Source organism: Vulpes lagopus, chromosome 13 (genome assembly GCF_018345385.1).
Source record: "Vulpes lagopus strain Blue_001 chromosome 13, ASM1834538v1, whole genome shotgun sequence".
NCBI lineage: Eukaryota > Metazoa > Chordata > Mammalia > Carnivora > Canidae > Vulpes > Vulpes lagopus.
Genome location: NC_054836.1, coordinates 33041618 through 33067058, shown reverse-complemented (window position 1 = coordinate 33067058; position 25441 = coordinate 33041618). Strand labels below are relative to the sequence as shown.

The 25441-nt window shown below is 35.2% G+C and overlaps 1 protein-coding gene across 3 annotated transcripts in view; it reads right to left on the bottom strand.

Moving 5' to 3' along the window:
• The window catches only part of HDAC9 (histone deacetylase 9), a 927702-nt gene that overhangs the window by 11577 nt on the left and 890684 nt on the right, over window positions 1-25441 (bottom strand). The window contains exons 26-27 of one of the 3 annotated variants that reach the window (XR_005983513.1): window positions 9950-10097; window positions 1892-2017 (exon numbers count right to left, since the gene is read on the bottom strand). Coding sequence is in view for 2 of the 3 variants with exons in the window: in XM_041727863.1 (XP_041583797.1) it covers window positions 9920-10097 (178 nt within the window). In the remaining variant the exon portion in view is untranslated. Of the gene's footprint in view, window positions 1-1891; window positions 2018-9919; window positions 10098-25441 lie in introns of all 3 variants that reach the window. The other 2 variants (XM_041727864.1, XM_041727863.1) reach the window with 2 other exon arrangements.

The window sequence follows — 25441 nt, the reverse complement described above, 5'->3', positions numbered from 1 at the left end:
TCAGTATCTTCTTCAAGTACAGCAGCTAGGGACCAGGACAGCCACTGTGGTGGCTGGAGCTGGTGGTGTACACACTTGCCTGCAGTAGCCCTGGGTCTTGGCATGTACTCCTGTAGTTGCAAGGCCTTCTCAGAGGCACACAGCAGTGGAAGCCAGTGTTGGGACTTGGGCTGATGGGGTGCAAGTACTTAACTGAAGGAGCTAGTTGAGCCAATGATGCAGGCTACTGACAGGAGGAGTCAGGGCTAGATGTGGGCCTTGATTATTGGAGTATGCTTCTGTGGCTGAAGGGTGTCACCATAGGTATGAGCATGGCATTGAGGCTAGTGACATGAGTTGACCAGCTGGAGGGACTAGCTGCATGTGGGCTCAGCAGGTTATGCAGTGACAGAAGATAGGGCTGAAACCTATCCAGTAATCCCAGGTTAAGAAAACTTAGAAAAACGTAAAGCAGAAAGTAAAGAATTTAACCAGAGAAAATATATAGTGTAAAATTAAACTCCTGTATTTTCCTTAAATTCGTGTACATTTCCTTAAATGTATTTCATTTCTTATGATTTTTAAAACAGTATTTTAAAACTTATATTAATAATGCTATTGAATAAGACATATTTTCTCTCGTTCTATTTATTTAATTTAATCTCTTTGTATCTTGCTTTCTCTTCCTCCTCCAAGGCAGGCAATCTAATACTCTGTACATTATTTTATTTGTAAGGTGTTCTTCAGAGCTATATATTATTGTTTTGTGGGCATATATTTTTATTTTTTGTAAATTTTATTTTTATATACATATATATAATTTCTGTTGCTTAACTTTTTTACTTAGTACTGTATTTATTAAATCTATCCATGAAGTTATATTTATCTAGTCTGTAGCTGCTAAGAACTACCTGGCATCTCCATGGTATATATCTGCCACATTTTAACTATCCATTCTCTCAATAATGGACCCCAGGTTTGACCCCCTCTGAATAAAGCTGTAGTGAACTTCCTAGTACCTGTACTTTAATGATTCTAGATGAGAAAGTCTTCAGTATACACCACAGGAGCAGGATTACTAGGTCATATGTTTTGTGTATAGCAAATGGTACTAAATTGCTTTCCAGAACAGCTACCATAGTTTACCTTCCCACAGCCTCCAAAGCTCCACATCTCTACTGGTTCTGACATTTCACACTTCATCGAATTTTTCACTGTCTCAAATAATAATTACTGAGTGTCTATGATGTACTCTGGCTATGTTCTAGGTACTAGAAGTATAGAGGAGACACAGGAAATATAACAGAGGTATCTGATCTAATTTCAGAATTGATGGTCAGTGAATATTCTCCAAGAAGAGGAAGTGATATTTGATCTGAGGTCTAAAGGGTAGTGGAAGAAAATGGAGAGGCCAACATAGGGTCAGTGGGAGGAAAAGTAAGATAAGTTCCAAACAGAGGGAAGGATGTGTGCCAAGAGGCATGATGTGAACATGAATATAGGTCTGTGGAAAAAATGTAAAAACCACAATAAGATACTCTTACATACACACTAGAAAGGCTAAAATTTTGAAGACTGATTTTACATAGTGTAGGTGAGGATATGACAGGAGTCAGGGCTATATGTGGACATTGATTATTGGAGTATGCCCCTGTGGCTGAAGGGTGTCACCATAGGTATGACACTTATGGTGGACTAGTCATTCATTGCTGGTGGGAATGAAAGATGGCACAACCATTTTGGAAAGCAGTTTGGAAGTTTCTTAAAAAGTAAAACACATGGCTTCCCTATAGCTTGGTGATTCCACTCCTAAGTATATATCAAAGAAAACTGAGTGATGTGTTCACAGAATAAAAACTTGTACAAAAATTTCAGAGACTTAGGTTCCTCAGAAAATTAAAAATATAATTACCATATGATCCAGCAATTCCAGTTCTGGGTATATATCCAAAAGAATTGAAAACAGGATCTTGAAGAGATAATTGCACACTCATATTCATTGAAGCATTATTCGCAGTATCCAAGAGGTGGAGGCAACCTAAATGTCCATTAATAGATGAATGATAAAGAAAATGTGGCATATACCTACAATGGAATATTATTCAGCTCTAAAAAGGATGGAATCTTGTCATGTACTATAATACGGTTGAACCTTGAGGACATTATGTTAAGTGAGGTAAGCCAGTCACAAAAAGACAGATACTTCATGATTATACTAATATGAGATATCTAAAGGAATAAAATTCTTAGAAAAAGGAAGTAGAATAATGGTTGTTGGAAGCTGGAGGAATGGGGAAAAAGGGAAATAGTTATTTAGTAGGTATAGAGCTTTAGTTTTGTGAGATGAAAAAGTTCTAGAGATATGTTGCACAATAACGGGCCATACAGTTAACACTACTGTTTTGTACACTTAAAAATGATTCAGATGGCAAATGTTATGTTATGTGCTTTTTACCACAATAATAAAAATTTTCATAGAAGCTTTTTTCATAATTGCCCTAAATGGCAGAAGATCTGATATATAAAATATATATGTATATATATATATATATATACTTTAAGATTTTATTTATTCATGAGAGGCACACAGAGAGAGTCAGAGACATGGGCAGAGAGAGAAGCAGGCTCCCTGCAGGGATCCTGATTTGGGACTTGATCCTAGAACTCTGGTATTACACCCTGAGCAGAAGGCAGATGCTCAACCACTGAACCACCTAGGCATCCCTGAATATTTTTCTAAATAAGACATATAGAGGATTGATGGGACATGAAAAGGTATTCAATATTACTAATAATTAGGGAAATGCAAATCAAAACCACAATAAGATATCATCTCATACCTGTCTGAATGGCTATTATCAAAAGGACAAGAAATAACAAGCGATGGCAAGGATAGGAGAAAAGAAAACTCTCGTGCACTGTTGGTGGAATTGTAAATTGATGTAGTCCTTTGAAAAACAATATGGAGTTTTCTCAAAAAATTAGAAACAAAATTGCCATATGATCCAGCAATTCTATTTCTGGGTAATTATCAAAGGAATGACAACACTAACTTAAAAATGTATATGCACCACCATACTCACTGCAGCATGACTTAAAATACCCAAGGTATAAAAGCAGCCTAAGTGTCTATTAATGGATGAATGGATAAAGAAAATGTGATACAATTGAATGTTATTAAGCCATAAAAAAAGAAAATTGGAGTGCCAGGGTGGCTCAGCTCGTTAAGCAGCTGACTCTTGATTTTAGCTCATGTCATGATCTTGTGAGTTGTGAGATTGAGCCCCCTACGAAGCTTAGCATGGAGCCTCCTTAACATTCTCTCTTTCCCTCTCTTTATGCCCTCCCTCCACCTGCTTATTCTCTCTTTCTCTCTCTCCAAAATTTTTTTTTAATTAAAAAAATAATATGTAGTAAAAGAAGAAAATCTTGCATTTGTGACAACTTGGATGGACCTTGAGGGCATTACATTAAGTGAAATAAGTCAAATGGAGAGAGACAAATGCTGTGTCATCTCACTTGTTTGTGGAATCAAAAAAATCTTGAACTTACAGAGAAAAGATTGGTAGTTGTGAGAGGTGAGAGTAGGGGTAAGAGGGAGGCAAAATGGGTAAAAGAAGTCAAAAGGTACAAATTTCCAGTTACAAAATAAATAAGTCCTGGAGATGTAATATACAGCATAGTGACTATAGTTTTTTTGTTCGAAAGTTGTTAAGAGAATACATCTTAAAAGTTTTCATGACAAGAACAAATTATAACTATGTGTGCTGATAGATGTTAACTAGAGTCGTTGGGGTAACTATTTCACAATATATACATATATCAAATCATTATGTTTTACATTGAAAGTAATATGTGTTACATATCAATTGTCTAAAAAAAAAAAAAAAGCAAAATAAATTAATAGCCCCAAGTGGTAAACAAGCCAAACATGGATCCACAGGTATATGGATAAACAAATTAGGGTGGTTTATACACGGGGATAATGCACAATAATAAAAATGAACAAACTATGATGAGATGGATCTCAAAAACATTATGCTTAGTGGAGTAAAAGAAGACAGATAAAATGCTGAATGAATTACTGATTCCTTTTAAATGAAATTTAAAGTTTGGTAGAACTAATCTACAGTATTAAAACTAAAAAAAAAAAATCTCTGGAAGAAGTAGCATTGACTAAGAGGCATGAGAAAATTTTCTGGGTACTGGATAATGTTCATTTAAGTATGGGATAGGTAAAAAATCTTTTGATTTGTGTGTACTATTATATGTAAGGTATACCCCAATTTGAAAAAAAGGAAATGAAACTAGTTCATTGTTAGAACACAGATCAGAAAACCAAGAGGAAAGATTTCATATATAAGATACAAAATCAAGGGAAAAGTCTGATCATGGAGAGCCTATGTGTCCTGTTAACAATGATGATCTTTATGCTAATGGCAATGGAAAGGCATTGAAGGGTTTCAAGCAAAGGCATGACAGGATTTGCCATCCAGTTTTTTGTTTTGTTTTGTTTTTAAGAGCTCCCTGACTGCTGTGTAGAAAATGGATTGGGAAGGAGGCAAAGTGGATATGGGAACTAGAAAGGAAGCTAATGTAAGAGTTTGGATGAGAGATGAAGGTACTTTTAGACTGAGTGTTGTCAGTAGAAGTTTAAAAAAATACATGGTTTGCTCAAGCTATTCTTTCTTTCCAGATACCTTTCTTCTTATTTCTCAGATACCTTTCTTCTTATTTCCTAGGTAAAATCCTATTTTTCCACCCTGGCTCAGTTGTTCTGCTCTGTGATTTGTTCTGCATTTCTAGGCCTGTGTGAGATCTTCTTTTATTTTACAGCTCAATATAGCAAATTACTTGTCACTTATTATAGTTGGTTGCTCATGTCTAATCCTGTGGTAGGAAGAATAATAGCCCCCCAAAATGTCTATGTTCTAATCCCTGGAAGCTGTGAATATGCTAACCTTTCATGGATTGATGTGATAAAATTAAGTACCTTGAGATAAAGAAATTATCCTAGTGGAGCTAATCTAATGAGTCTTTAAAAGCAGAGAATAGTTCCCAGCTTGTAAACCAGCCTGTTCAGCTTTCTTCCTTCAGTCAGAGAGAGAAGTGATAAGTGAAGAAAGGTCATCAGGATGTAAAGTTGCTGACTTTGAAGATAGAGGAAGGGGGTCACAAGCCAAAGAATGCAGGCAGCTTCTGGAAGCTGGAAAAGACAAGGATGCAGATTCTCCCCTAGAGCCTCCAAAAAAGGACCCAAGCCCTGACAACCTCTTGATTTTAACCCAAAGAGACCCGTGCCAGCCTTCTGATCTATCATTTTAAGTCACTAAATTTATTTCTAAAGATGAATTTAAATACTTTTTTTAAAGATAACAATAGAAAACTACTACATTCCCCAAGTATATGAACCTTTTGTGGACTACGAGGAGTCTTTGTAACTGTGCCCTTCAACACTTTGACACATACAGAATATCCAGAAAGTGTTTAAAGATTGAATGGACTGGATATTCTTCTTCCTCATTTTTCAGGTTGGAGGATAATCCTGTAATCTGTCAGCATCACTACCAAGTTTTTATTCCATCCTAAATATAATTCCTTTCTCCATTCAGATAGACACTTTGCCGCCTCCTCCTTTATTATGTTTATTTAGCCAATCCATGTTTATGATATGAGTTCTATGAATTCTAGTCATCTGGAAATTGATATTGTCAATTAGTACTACAAAAGAAAATAAATATAAAATATACATTTTGAAAACATAAAAATATAAAACCACTGATTCTCTCAGAAAACGGTGAATTAAGGGAGATAAGAATTACTCAGGTATATTTATAAAGTGTTATATTACCATTTTAACAATATTTTACCTTCCATCTTCTGTCTTTAGTGATTGACTGATTCATCCATTCATTCAGTATTTATTACCTATAATATATTAGGCATTCTGAAAATTTTAAGTTAAGTCACTTAATCACAGGTTAATTAACTTAATTTCTTGCTTAGAGATTATTTGTGAATCTCTTGTTTTTAATGACTATACTATTCTTTTAACCTATGAACACTTAGATGCCTTTCCTATTTACTTATAATTCCATTCAAATAGAATAGAATGTTTTTCCTTATAAAACATTTCTTTAAAGAATTCAAAATGGAGCCCTGAATGTATAAATGAGCACTGGATTGAATCCCTATCATACTAAGTCAGACTTCATATATGCCCCATGACCACATAGTAGGCACTGAACACAGAGATAAAAAGATAGTCCAAGAGGAGGAGGAAAAGGAAGAAAATAAGAGACATATTATCCTTCTTTTTATCAGGAGCTTCCAAATCTCAAACCACTTAGCCCACTTTTCAACTAAGGTTTTTTTGACACTGGATATGTGGTGAATGAAAATTAAGGATAAAATTTATTTTGGAATGTTTGCCTGCTTAGATAAACAAGTACTCAAAATAAAGGTATCATAGAGAAAAATCAGAAACCTGCATAATTTGTACAATATTTAGCTTTTAGAAGCCTTGGGGACACAATCCTAAAGAATGGAAAACAAAGTTGTGTTTCTAGGTATAGTAGACATTAATAGCGGTCTATATTTCTTTTTTTTTTTTTTGCGGTCTATATTTCTATATAAATTTTCAGAAACAGAAAAATGAGGTCATTAATGTCCTTGGCACTAGTGATAGGTCATTCAAAGCTAAGCTAAATATACTTGGGATCTTCCAGCTTATTGCTATACCTCTTTTATATTCATGAATAAGACAGTTACTCAAAAAAATAGCTAGACTTGGAATCATATATTTTCTTATGCTTTTGTATTATATAATGATTTGAAGCCATCTCTTCATGAGAAAAATTGCCAAAAGTTGAAGATGAAATGATTAAATAAACAACCAAATTGGATTGTACTAAGAAATCTAACATGATTCACGTTTTAATCAATAGGTCAAACTGACATTTGAAAAATGTAATTTTCAGTTTTTGTTTTGGTTTAAAAAAGAGAGAGAGAAACAGACAGTCAGGATTTCTAGGGTGTAAATGTGTTCTCAATAACATCATAGTTGATCATCCTAAAGTTCTGATTGCCAGAGAGAGCTTTTTCTTGATTTTCAGCAAAGCCTAAACTAGTATCTAAGAATAAACCTGAATACTGCACTGACCTTTTCAAAGCAGAAGCATTTGAAACAGATATCCACCCAATGCAAACTATAATCATTTAAAGGTGCAGTCTCCTAGCAAACAAGGAAAAACCTAAAATCACAGTTCTCTCTTCTAAATGATACGGTATATGTGACCAGGTCTATCTATTTAAAAATTTTTGAACATGTAAATGGGCCCTATTTAATTTTTTTGTCTTTTTTTCCTGATCTGCTATCTTTTCTTTCTTGCTCAAGTCCTTTGCTACTTGAAAATTATGTTTTGAAAACTGTATTTCAGTTAATCATCACCAAAATGAATCCCCACATGTCAGCCTTTTTCTAATAATTTACTCTTCATGGTCCATCAGTAAGTTGTAAAAATGAAATGACTGTTTTCACTGTGTTGTCATCTCCCTCCTAACCCCCCTCCAAGAAAAATGAACAAAAAATACTTACAATGGTTCTTAGCCAGGAGCATTTTATCCCTTATTCACTAGTGGTAAATGAGTCAGATATGAGTTGGCCAGGAAAAGAACTGCTTTACCCAAAATCTTAGTACAAAATGAGTCATCTCACTCCAAACACCAATATATCCTCCAAAATAACTGGCAAGAATTTCCTATAAAAAGAATCTTGCCTTCACTCTTTTCCATCCATTTAGCTTTCTGATTTTTCTAATTTTTAAATTTCCTGTGTACTTATAATATTACATTCATAACAAAGGCCCAAGAACATGTCCACCTCTTTATCTCATTCTGAAAGTCTTTCCTGTATTGAGTAGGGGGACAATTCTAATAGCATGCCCCTGAAAAGAATGAGTGTTCGTGGCTTTCAAGGGTTCTCTGTCTCTGACTCTGATGAAATTCATGCATGGTTCAACAGAAATGCAAAAGTCAATTCTAGAGGAATTTTTCTTTTCCTGTGCTGAAAAAGTACAAACCCATAGAAAGTATTTCAAGCAAAAGCATTTTTCCATAAAAAAATCAACCAAAATAGATACAATGTGTCTAATACTGATAAACAAACATGAATCCAGGTCACAAGCTTCAACTCTGTCTCCCTATACACCAGAACATTCCCATTCCCATTATCTCTCTGCCATCAGAGGAAGCTTAAAAGTCACTGTGAACTTAAAAAAAAAATAAAAATCACTGTGAACTGAAGCCAGGGTTAAGTCCCTGTAGATTATCAGAAGTCAAACACTCTATTTACCTGAGGATAAGCAAGCATGCTTATAAAGCCAATTCCTGCCAAAGTGCTGAGACTTTTATACTACTTGGGGTATATAACAAGGCTTATTATTCTTAATTATCCTAAGTAAAATTATTTACAATTCATTTCACTCAGGTTGGAATTTAGCTTCATTTCTCTATATTAAATGAGTTGTAAAGAGTAGATACATTTCTTTTATATCCAGCACCAACAGATGTTAGTTTCCTCCGTTTTATAGCCCTCAGATGACAGACAACTAACTGCATTTGGCCTTGGGAATAACTGCAACACCTTTAGATTATGAACTTGGTTTGATTCTTAACTGGGAATGGCAGGGGGTTAGTTTCTATTATCAAGAAAGTAAAATAAGTTTTCCCTTATGCTCCAGATGCCCATGTGAAGATGTTTTTCTAATACAATATTGTATAACTATTTTTTTCCACAGGTAATCTGGTCTTTAAGTGGTTATAGTAAGAAAAAAATACTTGCATAAAAATGACATCTCTTATTCAATGCATCTCCTGCTTTTGAAAACAAGATGTTAAATCCATTAAACTTTGACTATCCAGTAAAAGCAAGAAATCTAAAACTGTCCAAATTTGTACATTCTTGGGAAAATTGCCAACTAGGTACTAGGTAGCAGGATCTGTGTAATTAATAGTGATGTTATTGATGGAGGGGAATATGATTTCCTTCTCATAAGCAATTTAAAAGTACAAGCTGGCAGAGCTTTAGTAAAGCCTCACCTGATTCATTTTTAAATTGAGAAAATGTGACTTTGAAGCCAGCCACAGAAAGCACCAGTGTTAATAAATGTACATTTATGATGGTTTTGGTTGTATCAGACTTTAAAAAAATCCCGAAAGTAACAATGTCTGTATGATAGGATGATGAACACCAAAATGCACAAACTGACAAACATTTCTTAGAAGGAGAACAAGCAAACCCGATCTTAAGTTAACCTTATTTTTTTCCCTGAAAGCTATATTCATATGAAGACTAACTGGAATCAACTTCTTATCATAAAGTAGAATAAAATCAGACTCAGGAGTTCACACATTCCTTTATACACACTCTTGTCTTCTTTGGAGGCAACTCCTATCTTTATCCAATCCTGTACCACAAGGACAGTCATAGAAGGAGTTTGGATGTATTTAGGTTATCCAACTGACTTGTAATACTTCCAGCTTCCCCTCTCCTATTTTTCACTTTGTTATATCAGTAATTTTGAAATGATGATAGAATGAAAAAGAATATCTGGAAAAATACAGATAACTAAGGAAAGAAGTGAAGCTCACAAGTAGCTCTTTCTATAATAATCTGCACTTAAATTATCCAATGAGGAGTGATTTCTCACCATGTATCTCATCCACTCTAATTCTCTGTGAACTGCAACTACAGGTTCTAGCTCTATCTTTCCCATGAAGAATGAAACAAATGAATTTTTGGTGGCTTACTGAATTTGCTGTGGCATCTGTGACTTTGAAGAAGACAGGTGGTGGAAGTGGAGGAGACAGGTGAAGGAAAGCCTGGGGGCGGGGGGGGGGTGGTGGTTCACAAATGCTGATGAGCCTGGATGTTACTGACCTTAATGACTCCCCCATGTTGGATCCATACCTGCTATCTTCTGAAGCAAAGGGCTGTTCTACATCTACTGTCAGGGAGGCCAGGGCAGAAACAGTCTCGGTCTCCTCCTGCAACTGAGTCCCAGCCAAAGCACAGCCCCTTGGCACAGCCACCGTCCTTACTGACTTCCAGTACTTGCCTAGAAAAAAAAATGCATCATACTTTTAATAAGAATTTTAGAGTAGTATTAACCAGAATACTTGTATAGGTCCAACTCAGAGCAGTTATTAAGTTAAAATTCTCTATGTTATACACAGTTGTAATTTGGTTTCTTAAATGTTATGATTAAGTCTTTTTCTCAATATAAAAATGCCAAGTTGTGAAATGCTCATAGTCCCAAGCCTGAGTCTCTCCCTTGCTTAGAGGGTAATAAAGTGAGGAATAATCTGTGGTCTAATGAACCCCCTATCAGACTGACAGCTGTCTCTCCAATTAAGTAAGCAAACTCTGGGCATCATGCCCTCTGGGAAACCCTCAAGAGACTAGGGGGTAGAAGTCTCATGGAGAAACTGAATGAAATAGTAATGTTAAAAATTGCTACTTTGAGCTATTACCTTTTTATAAAAAATGAGGTTAGAATATTAAAGAAAAAGAAAAGCCCAGAAATGCCAGCATGAATTGAATGGCAACTTTGCCAGAACAATCAAGTTTGTTAGTCCTGGATGTTCTTTCTTTCTCAACCCCAGGGTGTGTACAAGAACAATAATTGATTTAAAACTTTAATATATGCATTGGCTGATGTTGGCACTCTTCCATATGTCAGACGGAAGTTTCATTTTTTTTTTTTTTGAGACAGAGAAGGGGAATTAGAGGAAAAGAAGAGGTCATTTCATGAGAACATGCCAGCAGAATAAATATGAAAAAGCAAGTCAATGGCCTTCTCGCAGCCCAAAGCTATTTTTTGGTCAAGTGTTGAGTAGTCCCAAATCGAAGCAGGAGAATCCTACAAGATGATGACATGACTTACCAGATTAAAATGATCTCTGCAGCCTGACCAGGAAGGCAGGAATTTGGCATGGATTGGGAAGGAAGATAACTGGGTTCTGGAGCAAGCTCTGCCACTGACTGTGCTATAATACTGGCAAGACTCAATGGCATTTCATTTCTTATTCTCAAAATGGGAACGATCTAAAATCACTTCCAGCTCCAACTAACATTTTGCGATCGACCTCTCCTTATCTTACTGCTTCACAAAGGTATAGATATCACGTTAGGGGAGGAGACTCGGTCTCCCCATCCACTTCCAATACCAACAGAACCTTCTGACATAGTTGTCTACTACAACTTTATTTGCTGTGATCACCTATTCTGACCAAAGTCCGAGAATCATAAAGCTTTCAATTTGGACCAAATGATAGCAATTCTAATTGTGAATGAGCCCACAGCCTAACATTTTTTGAAAGCTACAACTGTGCCAGATATTGGGGACATAAAGATACTTTCTCATACCAAGAAATTCATGGTCTAAAATGATAATATTGTATGGAAAAAGTCCATGCGATTCTGAAAGCAAATAAATAGAACATAGACTTATGATGATGAGAAAGTAAGAGAAGAGTTACCAGAAAAAATAGTACTTGGCCAAGTATTTGAAAGACCATCAGAAGTTAGTCAACTTGAAATACAGAGAGGGAGGTGGTGTGGGGTACAAAGTCCACTGCTAGGAACAACTAGAATGTTTGGAAAAGTCTTGTGTGTGATGAATGAGACTGTTGTGACAGACGTAGGCTAATTACCACACAATCTTGAATAACATGTGCATGATCTTGGACTTCAACCTGTAGGTGAAAGGGGGCCATTTTAAGCAGAAGAGGCAAGGAATCAGGTTTAAGTTTTTAAAAGATCCCATTGGACAGATCATGGACAATGAATTGGAAGGATGATGAGAGTGGTAGCAAGAAAACCAATGTCACATCTTGGCAAAAATCCAGGTGGGAAATGATGATGTCTAAAACTAAAAGGAAGTGACAGAACAGAAATGAGAAGCTGGACTAAAGAGAGGTTTAGGAAGTAGGCAATGAGAATGTGTCTTGGGTTATGCTATAGTGTATCCTTACATCTCTCAACTTTGAAAGATGACCCTGAATTGACAATTCTATTCCAAAACCCTAACTTTTCTAGATCACAATGTCATTATAATCTTCCTCAAATTGGAAATACCATATACCATCTATAAGTGCACTAAGTTGTGTTTCACAAAATACTATTAACCATTAATTTAGCTCATAATATTCAGAAAATCGGTGATGCTGAATGACATCCTTTTCTTTTTCTCTAGAGTGACTGATACAGGGTCTTTAACAAACAAACAACAGGTGGTTAGTGGTTTATGGGTTAAATTATGTTTTATACAATCTAGGAAAGAGAAACCAGCATTACTAAACTCCTAATATGTGCCAAGGACTGTTAGGTGTTTTCACATTCATAATTTATAAATCAATTTAATCCTCATGATAATTATGTAGGCAATGTTGGGTAATCTTTCTAAAGTCACATGGCTAGGAAGCAAAAATGTGAAATATTCATCTGGGACTGACTGACTCCAAAATATCTCTTATTCTGTATTCTGTTGTCCTCCTATATTTAGTTCTCCTCTACCTTCTTCCTACTACACATTAAAATATGAAAACAGACTCAACATATAAAAATCCCAACTTCAAAGAATTATGTACGATGCAAAAGAGTTATATATTCTTTGCTTTACTAAAGAAATCTTATATGGTAATAACAGGTTACCTTTGTTCCTCAGATATGTGACTCAGCTGATCAACCTTTTATTGACTCTGTGGTATGATATATTGCACCAAGACAACTATGTTGAGACTAGTTCTTTTACTCTTCACTTCTTATAACCTTATACTATTGCAAGTACCTGCTTACCAGGTAAGACACTGACAAAGCTATCATAAAACAGGAGACAAGTGCTCAGTGAAGAGCATGAGAAAGAAGTCCATTAAAGATGGAGCCCTGAACCAGAGGTCAAGATTTCCAGATTGGAGACTACACACTAAATCCAGAGAAGTCATTTGGATCACTCTGGGGCATAATCTCCACATTTATAACATGATAGTGGTGGGTTTGATGGCAATGAAAGGGTTATCCCTGCTGTAATTCTCAATTATTGTGATTTTTATGATCTCATGTTATATAATACTCTTGGATGTTATAATGAATTTGTTATGGAAGAAAATCTTATCTTTCTGTGAGTCTGTAAACCCTTGAGGAGGTCAGTAAACACTTACTTTTAGATAATATGACACATCTAGAATAACCAAGTGCTTTAATTTTTAAGCACTGTACTTTTTCCTTAAGAAAGGAATTCTTGACCATAGACAAAACAAACATCTTTACTCCCCAAACACAATCAGGACAGAAGGTGTGAATTATTAATAATGATTTTCAGCAGAATGACTGATAATGATCCTTCAACATTTAGCCTTTATGTATGTGAGTAGTAAGAAAGATTTTAAGTAGCTAAGACCTTTTTGAATAAAATTTAATGTGTATAAAAGATCCTGCTAAGTTAAGATTAAATGTTAGAAGTTTGGTTTTTATCCAAATGTATGAGGTTTCTGACTCAGAAATAACCCAAAACTTTGAATTCAATATGGCCTCTGGCAAGGCCTATAAAAACAAAGGAAATACTCTACATTAATAATGCATTCATAGACTACTATCTCTATTTGTAAAGGAGAATAATTAAAATGGAAGTGGGTATAGCAGACTGTGCAATATGCAGCCAATTCAAACTCCCAATTTATGGGTTGTATTTTCACATGATGAGTAGGGCTTTTTCTTTCAGGAACATATGTGCCAGAAAATCATATCTGTTGGCATGAGAATAATATCCTTATTAGCACACAAGAGAAACGAACCAAGGTTTATTGCTAGAGTTTTCAGGAGCTATTTATAAAGTAAAATATTAGTAACAACCACCACTGGGTTGCTCTCCTAAAGCAATAAAACTGTCAAAAGAGAGAGGGTTTCCATTGAAACTGGACATGCACACTCTTTCTTTGGTCATATCCTCTATCCTTATTAGTTTTTTCCACTATGTAAATCTCTCCACTTTTCAGTACTTTATCTTTCTTTTCTTTATTTCTCTCTCATTCTTTCTTTCTCTCTCTCTTCTTTCCTTCCATTCTTCCTGATTATTTAGCTTTCACTATTCTGCATTTGTGTTTTGTCTGATAAAGGCAAAGGAAAGAATGAATCTAAAATAAACTTAAGAGCTAATGTATGTAGACAGTCAAGAGTTAGAGAGGAGGCCACAGATGGAGTGTCACTGGGTCAGATAAGAGCCAGGAGAAGGCATCTTGCAGGTACTGTGCAATCAGATTTCAGTATAAACCACATTGTTCTTGGTAATGAGCAATTTGGAAAAAACAGATATTTGATGATATATGAAGGTCTGTGTTAAAAATAACCCATCTGCCAAAAGTCTTCCCAACCAAAGCCTTTGACATTTTGAAACCTCCTGATTCCAGAAACCTTGCCCTTACCATTCTCGGGGCTTAGAGTCAGGTCTCAGACTTGTTCTTGCCATTTGAATAATATTGTATTTTGTTTATTACATACCATGTTCTCATAGTACGAGAAGCTGGTAGTAAACCTTTTCTAATCTCCAACAACTTCAGAGATTATTAACTCCTGGGATTTACAAGATGCTTCACTTCATGGATTCCCCAGAGTTCAGAGCTTCTTAATAGTTTTTTAAGAGAAAAATTTAAAGCTAAGTGGAGAACTTTAGTTGGTTCCAAAATATTGTATATATGCAAAAATAAAGATGTATTGTAAGTTGGTATATCAATAGAGTGACCAGATGATTTTTCATCCAAGTCAGAACAATTTTAAGCTTAAAATGAGGCTAAAAATAAAAATTATATGTCACTGAAATGTTTATTTATTGGTCAACTAATTGTTTTTATCAGTGGACCTATAAAATATAAAATAGTCCTATTCAAAAGTTATTTTCATAACCAAAATTCATTCTAAAATAACTCATGTGTGCCAAAGCACAATAACTAACTACTCTATGTTGATTATCTACACAGTAGAAATAACAAGCAGAATTATGATTGCTAGTAAATAATCACAGCAATAAACTTTATGGCCATATTTCTCACTGGTAGACTATCATTGCTATTTTTATGAAAAATGTATTTTTCTTTCAATGTGGTTTAAATATTTTAGATTTTTTCATAAAATTGTCTATACTTCAAAGTGGAATTTTATGGTTAATAAATTTGAAACTGTGGCGTCTTTAATCACTCTTCTCAAGAGTCTGTAGTATTTTAGATTGACGAATACTGTCTTCACAAGTGTGGTGCTATGTGGTAATTTCTGCTAAATGTGGAATATTTTCACTTCCAATTTTTAAAATATTGAAACAAGTGACTATTCCATAACAAATATTTTCATGACTAATGTCTTTTTCCTCCTCTCATAGGCACCTTTCTTTGGCAAACATTTTATGTAAGCCAAACTTATCAAGAAAGTTTTCTCCATTTGTGTTCCTACAAAATTTTACTTACTAAATTTAGATGCTGCAAAATCATATGACTTCTCAATTTCATTCTATTCCAGGACAGAACAAATTTAGGCCACTATGAATAGGAATTTTATCAATGATTCTATCAACAGATAGGTATCAAAATCAAATCCTGTGCATGGTTTGCATGTTTATCCTCAACTTGTTCATTTATTCCCTTGCTTTTGTAGGGATCAATTTAAATGTTTTTCTTTAAATTGGTCAGAAACACCATTTCTGTAACTGAAATGCTTTAAAAGCTTCAAAAGCTGTTACTTTTGCTTCATTTCATAACTGTTTTTTATCAGTGTCACTGAGCATAGTCTACAGTCAATAAAATTTACCAATTCTAAGGGAAGGTTACGATACATGTTGACAAATGGGTGCAGTGATACATATAACCACTACCATAATCAAAACATAAAATATTTTCTTTGTTGCCAAAACCTCCTTTTGGCCCTTTGGAGTCAATTTATTACTCTCCTTTTTGGCCCCTGACAATCACTGAAATTCTGCCACCATACATTTGTCTTTTCTAGAATTTCATATAAATAAAACCACACACTATGTAATCTTTAATATCTGGCTTCCTTCACTTAACACAATATTTCTGAGATTTAAAAGATTCTTATCTGTCTATAGAAAACCCAAAAGACTCCACCCCAAGGTTGTTAGAACTCATACAGAAATTTGGCAGTGTGGCAGGATACAATGAGACTGAAAGAGAAATTAAGGAGTCAATCCCCTTTAAAATTGCACCCAAAAGCATAAGATGCCTAGGAATAAACCTAACCAAAGACGTAAAGGATCTATACCCTAAAAATTACAGAATGCTACTGAAAGAAATTGAGGAAGACACAGAGATAGAAAAATATTTCATGCTCATGGATTGGAAGAATTAATATTGTGAAAATGTCTATGCTACCCAGAGCAATGTACACATTCAGTGCAACCCCTATCAAAATACAACAGACTTTCTTCACAGAATTGGAACAAATAATCTTAAGATTTGTGTGGAATCAGAAAAGACCCTGAATAGTCAAAGGAATATTGAAAAAGAAAACCAGAGTTGGGGATATCACAATGCCAGATTTCAAGTTGTACTACAAAGCTGTGATCATCAAAACAGTGTGGTACTGGCACAAAAACAGACTCATAGATCAATGGAACAGAATAGAGAGCCCAGAAATGTGCCCTCAACTCTGTGATCAACTAATATTCAACAAAGTAGGAAAGAATATCCACTGGATAAAGGACAGTCTCTTCAGTAAATGGTGCTGGGAAAACTGGACAGCCAAGTGCAGAAGAATGAAACAAGACCATTCTCTTACACCATACACAAAGATAAATTCAAAATGGTTGAAAGATCTAAATGTGAGACAGGAATCCATCAAAATTCTAGAGGAAAACACAGGCAACAACCTTTTTGAACTTGGCCACAGTCACATCTTGCAAGATACATCTATGAAGGCGAAGGAAACAAAAGCAAAAATAAACTATTGGGACTTAATCAGGATAAAAGCTTCTGCACAGCCAAAGAAATAGTCAACAAAACTAAAAGACAACCTACAGAATGGGAGAAGATATTTGCAAATGATATATCAGATAAAGGGCTAGTATCCAAGACCTATAAAGAACTTATCAAACTCAACACCCAAGAAACAAAAAATCCAATCATGAAATGGGCAGAAGACATGAACAGAAATTTCTCCAAAGAATACATGTACATGGCCAACAAGCACATGAGAAAATGCTCCACATCACTTGCCATCAGGGAAATACAAATCAAAACCACAATGAGATACCACCTCACACCAGTGAGAATGGGGAAAATTAACAAGACAGGAAACCACAAATGTTGGCGAGGATGTGGAGAAAGGGGAACCTTCTTGCACAGTTGGTGGGAATGCAAATTCGTGCAGCCACTCTGGTAAAGTGTGGATGTTCCTCAAAAAGTTAAAAATAGAGTTACCCTACAACCCAGCAATTGCTCTACTGGGGATTTACCACAAAGATATAGAGGTAGTGAAATGCTGGGACACCTGCACCTCAATGTTCATAGTAGCAATATTCATGATAGCCACACTGTGGAAGGAGCTACGATGTCCTCCAACAGATGAATGAATAAAGAAGATGTGGTCTATATATATACAATGGAATATTACTCAGCCATCAGAAAGGACAAATACCCACCATTTGCCTCAACGTGGATAGAACTGGAGGGTATTATATTGAGTGAAGTAAGTCAATCAGAGAAGGATAATCATCATATGGTTTCACTCATACAGGGAATATAAGAAATAGTGAAAGAGATTATAAGATTATAAGGGAAAGGAGGATACTGAGTGGGAAAAATTAAAGAGGGAGACAAACCATGGAAGACTCCTAACTCTGAGAAACAAAGGGTTGTGGAAGGGGAGGTGGGCAGGGGGTTGGGGTAACTGAGTGATGGACACTGAGGAGGGCACTTGATGGGAGGAGCATTGGGTTTTATACTATATGTTGTCAAATCCATCTTCAATAAAAAGAAATGAAAAAAAGATTCTTATCTGTATCTTATTGTCTCTATTTTTGTTTCTTTGTATGAATATGATTTTTCTTTTCTCTGGCTTCCTTTAAGATTTCATTATAATGCACCTCAGTGTGATTTTATTCATGTTTATTCTGCTGGAGGTTGATTGCGCTTCTCAGATCTATGGAATTTCACTTTTCATCAAATTATAAAATCTTTTCCCACTATATCTTTAAATATATTTCCAACTGCTGCCTTTTCTGGGACTATAATTATAGGTATGTTGGCCAATTGATGCTGTCCAATATGCCATTGATATACTACTTTTCAGCATTTTTTCTCTATTCTTTACTTTGAATAGTTTCTATTACTTCTTCTTTTTTTCTTGGCTTATTTATTTTGTTTTGTTTTTGTCTTCTGCAGTGTACACTCTGCCATTAACCCTTCCAGGGGGCAGAATTTTTTATTTCAAATACTGTATTTTTCATCTCTAAATCCTCCATTTTCATGTTTTTTAGGTTTTTCTCTTTTTTTAAGATTTTATTTATTCATGAGAGACACAGAGAGAGAGGCAGAGACATAGGCAGAGGGAGAAGCAGGTTCCCTGTGGGAAACCCAATGCAGGACTCGATCCTAGGACCCCAGAATCACACCCTGAGCCAAAGGCAGTTGCTCAACCATTGAGCCCCCAGGCATCCCGGTTTTTCATTTCTTTCCACGTTATGCTTGCAACTTTCCTTTTCACACTAGAAATAACTAACATTCTTGTCTGGTAATTCTATCATGAATTTCTGAGTCAGTTTCTGTTTAATTTGTCTTATATTTCTAGGTCATATTTTCTTATTTTATTGAATGCCTGGTAATTTTCATTTGGAGGCTGGACATTGTTCATTTGAACATTTATGGTTATTGAATTTTGTTGTATTCTTTGAAGATGTTGGATTTTATTTGGGCACATAGTTAAATTACATGCAATCAGTGTGATCCCTTTGAGGTTTGCTTGTATTCTTTGTTAGACTGGCTCCAGAATAGGTTTTAGCGTAAGGCTAATTTAGTCCTAAAGTTAAGGGAAAACCATTTTGATATCTCTACATATTGCCTTATGTATTACAAGGTCTCTCTACTCTTGCTAGTAAGAATGTAAACTATTCCCAGTCCTGTGTGAACCACTTGAATTATTTAACCTACTGGTTACCAATGGTTAGTTCCCCACCCTTCTGGAGTTTCACCTCATGCATATAAAATAAGTAAGACAAAGGTTCAAAGAAACTCCTATAAAGATAGAACTCTTTGTGCAAAAACTTCATCTCAAACATTCTGACCCACAAATTCTAGTCACTTGAGTCTCCCCAAACTCTGATTACTTTATCTTCAACTCAGAAAACTACTGGATTCTATTTGGATTCTCTCTCTCTATGCTGAATCCTGGAAATTGCTTCATATTTGTAAATTTAAGCAACTGTAGATCTCATTTTTCTCTTATTTGTTTCTTGCCAGGATCAGAGGCTTTAGTATCTGTTGTCCAGTGTCCAAAAACATTGTCTCATATATATGTCTTTTTGGTTTTCTTTTATTTTTGATCAAAGGACAATTCATATAATAGTTACTTCTTCATACATGGGCACAGAGGTCCATTTACTGAATATTTTGGTTAATGAATTCTAACTGATTAGAAAAAATAGAATAAAATTTCAGAAACTATTTACAAAATAGTTCAGTATTACTGTAGAATAATCATCTTAAAAATTTCTAAAGTATGGTTGATAATGGGCACCAAAAAAGAAATTTTGATTACAAAATTTTGAACTGCCATGCTAAGGTTTTTTTCCCTTTGTCATCAATATCAGCTATATTTCAAAAACTTTGTATTTCATGTAACTGTTCATTTACCTGTATTTCATCCTGTGTTTATATAAAGGTATTATGTTTTGAGAAAAATAGCTTAAATTTCCATTGATAGAATATTGAGCCTGCATTTTTAAATTTTAAATAAAGTTTTCTTGAAATCATAATTATATTTTGTTAAGTTACTTATAAAATTTAAGGAGTTTATGGTCTCCATAACTAATGCCAAATACATTTCTGCTCTTCCAGATTAAGATATGCTCCACTAACATCTAAATTTACACATTAATGCAAAATCAAATGATTCAATTATCAGTGTTATATTTTCACTGTAATTTACAATAGCAACTACAATAATGCGGTGTTTCATTTTTGGCAAATTTATTTCTAAAAGCTCTACTTTGATTCCATAAATTGAATGAAAAATATCAAACCATTATTAGAATTAACTGATTTCATGTATAAAACATCTAAGGATGCTGTTATCATTGAGCCAAAAGTATTCTTCCAGTGAACTCAACACGTAACAACTATTAGCTCACTTTGGAGCTTGAAAAGAACACTTCAAATTGAAAGTTTATTTTAAACATGTAGATGCATGGTCTTTTTATCTAAATAAAAAGTCATGCTTCATAAAGTGATACTTAAACGCACATTCTGCAACTATACTTGTTAAACAGCCTCCTTTGGCCTTAGTTTTTATTTTTGCTTTGTTTTTCTTTTAATAATACTAACTTTTAAAGTGGGCTTTGCTACTCATTCAGCAGCATTATGTCTTCAGGGTTCATGTCAGTCATGATATCACTATGTCCTCATGATGAATGATGAATATTGACAAACATTTTGTGTAAGTTATATGGTTATTATCAACTTTCTTAGGAAACAGCAATTAAGCACTACATTTTTAAACATGCACATTTGTTTCTGAACACCTTTCAGCTAATAGTATTGATAGCAAAATTAAAATATGTAACTAACCACAAAATAAATAGTTGTGGAGTTGCAACATTCAATAATTGATGAAACCTCTATAGAAGAAACACTCAGAGTAAATGCTACATGCAGGACTACTTTTTCTCTATTTCTTGAATATATTTTATCCATCCCTAACATTTTATTTCCCACATTTTCCCTAATTCTACCTTCGGGTGGCTTGGTGCTTTCATGCATGTCACAAGCTGTCACTACAGCACACTTGCCTGGTTTACCAGGTGGCAGCAATGTTGAATATTTCTCCCTCCACCTTCCAGGCTGGAATTTTAGGTGTCCTTTATGCCTGGTGTCTGTTATTTCAACACTCCATCCAGATACCACTTGTTTCAGATTTCTCATTTTTCAGAAGTCAAATTGGTCCCACACCCTGTTTTGGTAAATAAAGTTTTACTGAACTACAGCTGTGTTCATTGCACACTGGTTATGGCTGCTTCCTTGATACAATAGAAGAATTAAACAGCTGCAACCCAAAGCCTTACATATTTACTATCCTACATTGTAAAGAAAAACTTTGTTGACCTCTGGTTTAAAACAAGGAGGTACATAGACTAAATGTTACTTTGTAAAAAATTACCTTGGCATCACTTTAGAGAATAAATGAAGAAAACAAGAGTGGATGTGGGTAGACCACTTTGTAGGATATAGAAATGATCCAGAAGAAAGGCTATGGAAGCCTTATTTGGGACAGTGGCCATGGAAACAAAAGTAAGTGGATAGATGAATGAAATGTTTAAGGGACATGACAAACAGGATGGGATAATGGGTTGGATGCAGACAGTAATGAAAAGAACAACATGAAAATAATTCCTAGATTCCTGTCTAGCAAAACTGGAAGGATAAGGATGCCATCTACTTGGATCAAGAAACCTGGAAAAGGCTGAGGTTTGGGGAAAGAATAATGACAATGGCTTTGGACATGTCGACTAGTTGTGCCTTTGTGATATCAAAGGAAGATGCTGAGCTAGCACTTTAATAAACATTTGGAACTCAAATCTGAGGTCTGAACTGAAGATACACAATTTTGGAGTTATTCTTGTAGAGATGACTATGAAGCTATGGTCTGGGACAAACGATAAGTAAAATGATATGAAGCATTTATTGAATGCTTATGGTATACTTATGATAATGTATATGTTATTTCATATAATTTCAAAACCACCTTGTGAATCTTTCATTTTCTTTATTTTACAGATGAGAAAACTGAAGTAAAGAGGGTTGAAATAACTTACTCATATTGTACACTTAGAAGAAGAATATATAGTGTGAAAAGGATTTAGGTAGAGAATGATGGGCTCAAAAAGCAGAGATTCTACATTTAATGTTGCATCCAGGGGTGTTAGGAATGGCTCCAACAGTCCATTTCATTGGCTAAAACATGGACAAAAAGCTGGTTCTTGGTGAATGATTAGGAAATGTCAGACATTCTTTGGTTTAATGAAGAGGAAGGAATTCAAAGACATAGGGAGACTGTTAGAATGTATTTGTCCTTTACAACCTACTCATCTACACTGGGAAAGTCCAGAAGACACACCTTTCACCATGACTGTGAGAAATACATTTGTGAGGGAGAGGGAGAGGAATATTAATTCAGGCCCTGGAATTCCTGAAGTGCCTTGTGATTGCTCATTTTTGTATACCATAACTTACAATGAGAATTTTGGTCACTGAATTGGGAAGCCTAAATACAGTGGGAGTAATTGGATCCTAGGTGGTTGCGGCAAGGGGCAGCATTGAATTGCCTAAGACAAGGTATGTATTCTTGTCATAATGGACGGGAGAGTCTAAGTAACTGGTTTGATAGAATAGTGGAATGGCCTTTAGAAGATCAGTTTCAGTGCAAGCCAGGTAGTAATATCTTGTAGGACTGGGGCAAGTTTCTTTAAAAGGATATATATGCTGTATATCATCATCCAATATATGGTACTGTTTCTCTCATATCCAGGATTCACGCGTTCACAAATCAAGGGGTGGACATGGGAGTCTCACCACTCAATATTACACTTAGTCACCCACTGGCAACATTATTACTTTCTGTGCCTGAGACCTTATACTCTGCTAGCTTGAAGGTCTTAGTTCCAAAGGGAAGAAAGCTTCTACCAGGAGACACAACAATTATTCCATTGAATTGGAAGTTAAAACTTCTGCCTTGCCACTTTGGATTCCTCCTGCCTCTGAATCAATCTATAGGCAAAGAAAGGAATTACTCTGCTGGTTGGGATGATTAATTCTGGTTATCAAGGAAAATTGGCCTGCTACTCCACAATGGAAGTAAGGAAGAGAATGTGTGGAGTACAACGAGATCCCTTAGGGCATACCTTAGTACCATTATGCCCTGTGATTAAGGTCAATGGCAACTACAACAACTTAATTTATGCAGTACTACTAATTCAAGAATGAAGGTTTGAATCATTCCACAAGGTAAAGTACCATAACCAGCTGAGTTGCTTCCTGAAGGCATTGGGAATACAGAATGGGTAATAGAAGGTAGTTATAAATACCATCTATGGCCACAAGGAGTAAAATTGTCAGAGGAGTTTCCTGCTTATTTTATTATGAATATACTTGTATGTAGGTATCTTTGTTTTCCTCCACCCCCTTCTCCGTTATCATGTAACATAAGATACATTGGCTTTAAATCATAGTATTTAACTATTGTTAATTTTATATAATAGTATTTAAGTTATGGGATTTGAGAAGAGTAAACATCACTCAAAACTCTAGCTATTCTCCTGGTGGAATGCTTAGTGTGTTTTCAGTTGTACTCAGGAAGTTGTATCATGTTAGGCAGAACTATAACCTTGTTATTGTCTGTAAATGGAGATTAAGTATGGTTTAAGGAGATGTGTATGATGCTATGTTGACAAGAGGTGGACTTCCGATGGTTAATTTTTATTGTCAATTTGACTGAGCCACAGAGTCCAGTTGAACATTTGGTTTAACTATTTGGTTAAACATTATTTAGTTAAACATTATTCTGATATGTCTGTGAGAGTGTTTCTGGATGACCTACCACTTGAGTCAGTAGGCTGAGTGTAAAGGAAACCGCCTTCCTCAGTGTGGATGGGCCTCATTCAGTAGGCTGAAGGCCTGAATAAGGGAGAATGCTCTCTCTCTGATTGACAGTCTTCAGGCTGGGACATCAATCTTCTTTTGTCTTGGCCTCGGAGTAGAACTTAAACTACTGATTTTCCTAGTTCTCAGGTCTTAGAACTTGGCCTGGAACAATGCTATCTACTCTTTTGGGTCTGTAGCTTGCCAGCTGCAGGTTTTGGAATCCTCAGCCTTAGCTACAACTGCATGAACTACTGCCTTTAATATGTATTTATTTATTTATATTTATATTTATATTTGTTATTGCTAGTTATATAGATTATGTCTCTCTGAGGGTCTAGACTAATACAGATAGTGAAAAACCCAGGTGAACTTGGAACATCTTGTGATATCAGAAACTAAGAAAGTACTCCCAGAAAGACAGAACCAAGTCAATGGGACATAGGAGTCAGCCCGAAAGAGCTCCAAATGACCAGAGCTAGAATAATTTGAGCAACAAAATAACAGGAAGAAAAAGGACAGTTCCTTATTACAAATAATTCCCAAATAATAAGGAGTAAGGAAAATAGAAAATCAGTATTGGAACACCAGAGTAATAATTTTTGCAAGTAAGATCTACCATTGGCTGTTAAAATTAGTGGACAAAAGTTTGAGGAGAAACAGGATATTTGCATAATTGCAAACTATTTTTCCAACATATATACATATATTAACTCCAAAGGGAAACATGGTAACATCACATTGGAAAGCTCCTTAATCAAATGATCAAGGTTAACCTCACCAATAATAAGACATATTGACCTTATGTACCACAGATCTGAAGCACTAAGCAACTGCATCACTGCTGTGATAATTTTGTTCAAAACGCACATCCTCACTTTAATTGTGAGGAAACATCAGAGAATACCAAGCCGAAAGACATTTTTCAAACTAACTGACCAGTACTCTTCAAAGAATCAAGGTCATAAAAGGCATGGAAAAACAGGAACTTAGAGATGTGAGAAGACTGAGGCACAAAAACTAAATGCAATGGGTCAATCATAGACTGAATCCTAAAATAGAACAAGAAAACTGGTGAACTCCAAAGAGAGTTTGCAGTTTAGTTAACAAAATTGTATTAATTTCTCAGTTTCTGCAACTGTGCTATGGTTATATAAGATATCAACCTCAGGGGAAGCTGGGTGAAGGTCATATGAGAACTTTGTATTATACTTACAGCTTTTCTCTAAATCTAAAATCATTTCAAAATAAAAAGTTTAATAAAATTGCCTTTTAAAATTTGGCAGCAGAAAGGCCATTGGTGACCACAGTGAGATTGCTACCAAAATAGAGTGGTTCTTACAGGGATTAGAATTAAGAAAATGGGGATGGCTAGATAGAAACAATTTTCAAGACTTTGTTCCTGAAGACTTGAAGAGAAATAGGTGGTAAACTGAAGGACTGAGGTAGCTGGAGTGAGGTAGCTGAATGTTGAAGGCAATGAACAGTTCAAAGATAGCAGTTTGGTAGTTACAGTTTAAGGTTTGTTCATGAGCTGATCTATTTATTTAGG